This window comes from Sinohyriopsis cumingii, unplaced genomic scaffold (assembly GCF_028554795.1).
Source record: "Sinohyriopsis cumingii isolate HCF-2022 unplaced genomic scaffold, ASM2855479v2 utg002708l, whole genome shotgun sequence".
Classification (NCBI taxonomy): Eukaryota; Metazoa; Mollusca; class Bivalvia; order Unionida; family Unionidae; genus Sinohyriopsis; species Sinohyriopsis cumingii.
Window position 1 is genome coordinate 117,210 of NW_028316278.1, and position 5,663 is coordinate 122,872.

The 5,663-nt window shown below is 34.8% G+C and overlaps 1 protein-coding gene across 1 annotated transcript; it reads left to right on the forward strand.

Annotated features, from left to right (window-relative positions):
• The first annotated feature begins 206 nt into the window (after positions 1 to 206).
• Positions 207 to 5,309, forward strand: LOC149770092 (uncharacterized). The gene is made up of 3 exons (XM_089949413.1): positions 207 to 315; positions 551 to 720; positions 3,200 to 5,309. Exons 1-3 carry the CDS (start codon positions 253 to 255, stop codon positions 3,474 to 3,476), a joined length of 510 nt encoding a protein of 169 aa, XP_089805539.1. The 5' UTR covers positions 207 to 252; the 3' UTR covers positions 3,477 to 5,309.
• Positions 5,310 to 5,663: the final 354 nt, after the last annotated feature.

Consider the following 5,663-nt stretch of genomic DNA (forward strand, 5'->3'; position numbering starts at 1 on the left):
TATGTGTAGAAGTAAACAATTCCACAAGACGTTGCAAAAATCATGCCATTTATTACAAAAACGAATAGCATAGGGTATAGTATAGTCAAGTTAAATAATTTAAATGTAAACAAAACTATTTATCAACATGGCTGTTCCTGGTGTTGACACAAAACAAGTATAAACAGATCTTAAACAAGGATGCATTTTTTTCGACCACTGTTATAAATACAGATATAAAGAACGCTGTAGTCACAGATAGAGAGCAATTGAATGTCAGCCATGTGTCACAAGAAACGTATCTTGAGCCTTTTCGTGGCCCTTTGTATTTGTCTGGTGAGTATTATTTTAAAAGTATTTAACACGTGCTACATGTTTGCTAGATTCATTTTTAAAACGGTTCTCTATATAATTTTTTAAACAAACACGAATGCAAATGTGCTGTCTGTAATAACCGACAATTTACTTCTGCTTAATGTTCTATAATTTATTAAATAAAATTATCTGAGCGTGATATGAAAATTTCTTAGAAAATTTACCGTCGGTACATTATATATAAAAATCTTTTCAGGTGTGCCAGGCTTCATCGTCTGGGGAGAGTATTGGTAACAGAGCCCGGTCGTACATCGGATCTGAGAAGTGGTTGTATTCCAGTAGTCACGAGACTGGAGCAAACACCAACAAATGCAACATTTTTGTTGGAGATGTCCTAAAGGAGGAGGGTTGCCCCGCGCCAAACAGGTAGGCTGTCTCTGTCCTGTTTTGTTGAGAAAATACTTTATATATGTGTATATTACACGGTCTAACTGCGATCAGCTAAACTTCTGGTGTGGAAATTATGCAACCCTTGAGTTTCAGCCTGATATCTTGTTTTCACCAATTACAAATGAAGTTTCTTTAAAAGTATCGTCTCCTACTGGCTGATAGTGGAAACTCAGTCTCAAACACAGACTCAGTACTTTGTGATTTCCCAACAAGGCTTAAACTTACAAGCGATATGAGCTAGTAGCCATAGGGATTTCCCGGCATTCTCTGCTACACATATCAGCGTCCAAGCTGTTCTCAGTTTGACGTGCGCTTTACAACTACTGTTTGAGAGAAAAATTATTCATTGGAAAATTTGTTTTCAGTCGCATTTCCCACTGTCATTATCTTCATTCACTCTGACATTTTTACTTATCTGTCTTGTCCAAAGAGCAGATGAGCAAGAGAATTCGCCCAGGCATTCTGGAGCTTTTGTCAGAGACAAATCTCATTAATTTCAGCAACGATCAAAGGCACGAACAACTTGAACTGAAAATGGTTAATAGCTGTAAAGCTACAAGTTACCAAATAAAATACAAATTACACAAACAAAAACAGTGGTAAACCTTTTAAAAATTGTTGGTATTAAATGTGGCTATACATATAGTTCATTGGCTGTTATTATTATTATTATTATTATTAGCAGTAGTAGTAGTAGTAGTCCCCGTATATAGGTAGCAGTGGGTTGGGGAAACCATTCCACTGACTGCCTCACAATTTTCATTATATGGTCATGTTACTCTATATAGGCTTATGGTTAATACTAAGATATAGTATTGTATTCTAATTCTAAACTCAATACAAAAGAGAAAAAAGAAGAAAACAAATGTATCGAACAGTCTCTTTACGGGGAGAGAGAGAGGAGTGCAAAAAATTTATTTTTTATTGTAACCATTTTCTATACGTATACGTATATACACACAAGTGTACATACATACATACATACATACATACATACATACACGTACGCACACACACACACACGCACGCACGCACACACACATATGTAAATATGCATGTTACCACTAGACTAAAAATTTAACGTATTTGTTATTAAAATGTTTATACGGTATATATAGTTTTACACACAAAATTCACCTTTTTTACCCAGTGAGTGTACATAACACTAGAATTTACAATTTTGGTATTAGGATTCATCCATATTGGAACTTTAATAAAGCCATCCGAGTTCTCTACAGTAAATTTGTTGTGTAATTCAATATATGCTTCAGATGCATCTGTCCATAATGCATTCATAAAATCTATGTCAAAAGTGAAAAACGTGTCTATAATTGGCATGAAAGTTGTTAATATCTTTCCGCTTAGGTTCAGAGGTAACAAGTCTTCCCACCTAAGTGAGTTTTAACGAACGTACAAATATATTACATCGATCATGTTCAAACTTCTTTAAGAATACTCTTTACACAAATATTTCATTTTGATTTTACCTCCAACACCCTATACAAACGTATGGCAAATTACATCTAAATCTTGAAGTTTGACTTTAGGTGGGTTTGATGAACTTAGAAACAGGTGAGCATCTTGGATATGGCCAAGCTTTTCTTTCACATCTACATTTTTCCAAGTGGGGTAAGTGATCTATTTGACCACTGTAAAAGTAAATATTTAAAGATCTAGTTTTGGTCTCATAATTGAGCTTGACCATGTCATCTAACTCCATAAATAATGCAATACCTAAATACGTGAAATAAAACGTATTCCATTGTAAATATCAGCAAGGTCTCTGTCAAGTTGGGCAACTCCCAAACTCAAGGCATATTAATGTGATCTTGGCACGATTTTGGCTGATATTGTGTAAGTACTCGTGCTTTAATTTATCAACAGTTTTTGAAAACAAAAAAGAAAAAACACACAAAAAACTTGCTATGTGAAATTATATCAACTAAATCTCAGACAAGTTCGATAGCCAGCATAATTCCACATGTTGACTGAGTTATACCGACTCGAATTGTCGCCTTGGAATTTTTTTTAAAAAGAAGATTTAAAATGATACTTACGTTGTAGCATGTGGTCAGCAAGATCTAGTAGAAGCCAAATACCCCGCGGAATCACTGAACATGAATGATATGATCGGGGTTATTACTGGATGATATTGAGGTAATACTATTAGATTTATTTTTATTTACAGTTTTTGATGAAACTTACTATGTAACTTTGTACCAATATTATCTCGAATACGTTCGACGAACATTAAAATGCACTTATGGTCATTTAGTCATTTGGACTTTAAGTGATTGATTTTGTTATCTCAGTTCACCTGGCCGTGTAATACTTGACCAACGGTTATTGCTTTTAGTTATTATGCTAACATCAGCCAAGCGAGCAATCTCAGGCCCAACTAGAGACAATTATTTAAGAAAAATGGATTTCTAATTTTGTTCTTTTTATTATCAAGATGGTTGTGGTATTCACCGATTGGAGCAGAAGAGTGGGCTAATCCGAATTCGGTGTACTTAAGCAGTTCTAGCTGTTGGGAAAGATGCTACATTCCTTCAAAGGGTGACGTCATTGCAATGAATGGTCACGTTGGTATTGTTTCCGATTATCAGCAAACAACGAGTGCTTCAGCATTAGCTAACCCTCAAGGCTTGATCGTAGAGAACGACTGGGGATTCCGAAGCGGCCAAAACCCAACTTGCTGGCGCTATCGACACTACAAATCCGGCTGTTAATATACAACGTCTCATATTTGAAAAAAAACTGTCCGGTAATCTGAAAACTCGTTGTAAAACTGCAGTGACCAGAAGAATATGAAAACAAATATTGATATAATCTTTTCATACTCGTTCGGCACCACTTTTTTCCTCGTTGACCTGAAGACCAATTACGTCTTTGTTCAATTGGTTAAGAAAATCAATAATTGTTGCTAGTTATTGCGGCTTTTGACTATGTGAAAAGTAAGCTGGTCTATTTCAATTATTATAATTGTTATTGTAATCTCAATTGTCTGGGAAATTTCTGCAATTTGATTTAATGTAGATGATCTTCCGAATGGACCCCTGTGATTCAAAATTTGGTGGTATCTCCATCGACAAGGAATGTTTTCAGTATCATCAAGATAGATAGATAGATATATAGATAGATAGATAGATAGATAAATGGATGGGTGGGTGGTTAGATAGGTGAATGAATAGATGGATAAATATGTGAGTTGATGGATAGATGGGTGGGTAGGTGGTTTAGTGGATGAGTGGATGGATGGATTGATGGATGGATAGATGGATAGATAGATAGATAGATGGATGGATATGTAGGTAAGTGGGTGGGTAGGAATGTATGTAAAGCGGCACTATTGTTGTCAGAGGCTTAATTGAACAAGCATGAATTTAGAAGTGGATGAGATTCCGCGCCCTGTCGCAACAGCAGAAAGTGTTGTCCCTATATTCTACAGGAGGATGTGTGATAGCATGAAGTGAAATTTTATATGGAGAAAGAATATTATAAATAGATCAAATACATTTTAAATTGTTCTCTACTGAGAGTTAAACCCGGGTTCATAGGTAACGGCACCCATCTCTTTAACCATTGCATCCTCCTGTAGGATCCAGCGATTGTTCCCTCTACTCTGGTTTATATTAGTAATTTGAAAATTGAAATTTTGAGACATATTTTATATTTCTGTTGTTCCAGTATTGAATTACACATCTAAGGTAAGAGTTTGCCACCAAGCTTACGTCGCTAAACGTGTACAGCGAAGGATTTTAAAAATATATATTCTTAATTGTAATCATATCTAATTCTGACGTCTGTGTATATTTTGAAATTGGAAGAATCCTGCTTAAATATTTCAAGCTGATTAAGTTTGTCACATATTGGTTTAGAATTAAAACTTATGAAAATATTTTACGGAGACTGCATATAGGTGTTATATACTGTATTGAAAATGAATCAGATAACATTATTAATTGGACTTCACTCCTGAAAGGTTCTTTTAAACAGATTTGGTTTTGGTTAGAATTTTTTATTTCCTGATTCTGTAAATTGATCAAAAAATATTCCAATTCTTATATAAAGACTTACATATGCTTTCCTATCGGAAAATATGGAACCTGAAACTGGGAAATATGGAAGCTGTAGAATCGATAGAAGTGAAAAATATTGCGTAATCTGTGCCAGCCATAATATTGAGGATGAATATAATTTTAGTTTAGTACGTTCTGTATATACCAGCTTGCGGGTAAATCTGATTCGAAAGTACAACCATTCATGTGCAAGCATACTGCATTGTTAACTTCTAGAAATAAGAAAGTGATATGTTCGCTAGAGAAATTTGTTTATGAAGCATTTAAAATAAGAGATAAATTATTATTCTAGGGTAATATTTTACAAAGATTGTATATAATTGTACAACCTCTCCTTTTCAGCTCTTGATGATTTCGGTTTTGAATTTATGTTTAAAGATGTACATACAGCATTTGATAACACTGCAGTATTTGTAATATTTGTAATATGTATTCTGTAAGTATTAAATGCTTATGATAATAAACAATCGAATTGAATTGTAACTTTCTATAATAACCTCTATGTGTCTTGATTTCTGAAGGAGGAATCCGGTGTGGCCGAGTACTTAGATGAAGATGAGAGTTAATTACTGTATCGCCTTTAGAGTCTGTACGCTACGCACAAATCCACGGCTATATTCATTTCTCTATGTGGGGATGTGCGTATTGGTGCAAGAAGGCAGGGCGATTAAACCCATGGACCCGGGTTCCAATCTAAATAGAGTATGAATTAACAATTATCTGACCTGTACAATAATACTCTCTCTCTCTCTCTCTCTCTCTCTCTCTGTGAAAAGATCCTGACTCGAGAAGCAATGTAAAGGTGATCTGAAAAATATTCCAATGATGGGAAAGCTA

Bases quoted from the DNA above. Each gene is read 5' to 3' on its own strand.
- LOC149770092 (XM_089949413.1), top strand. From the start codon at position 253: ATGTCAGCCATGTGTCACAAGAAACGTATCTTGAGCCTTTTCGTGGCC. The intron at 316-550 runs GTGAGTATTATT...AAATCTTTTCAG, and splicing joins TGGCCCTTTGTATTTGTCTG to GTGTGCCAGGCTTCATCGTC. The intron at 721-3,199 runs GTAGGCTGTCTC...TTTATTATCAAG, and splicing joins GGTTGCCCCGCGCCAAACAG to ATGGTTGTGGTATTCACCGA.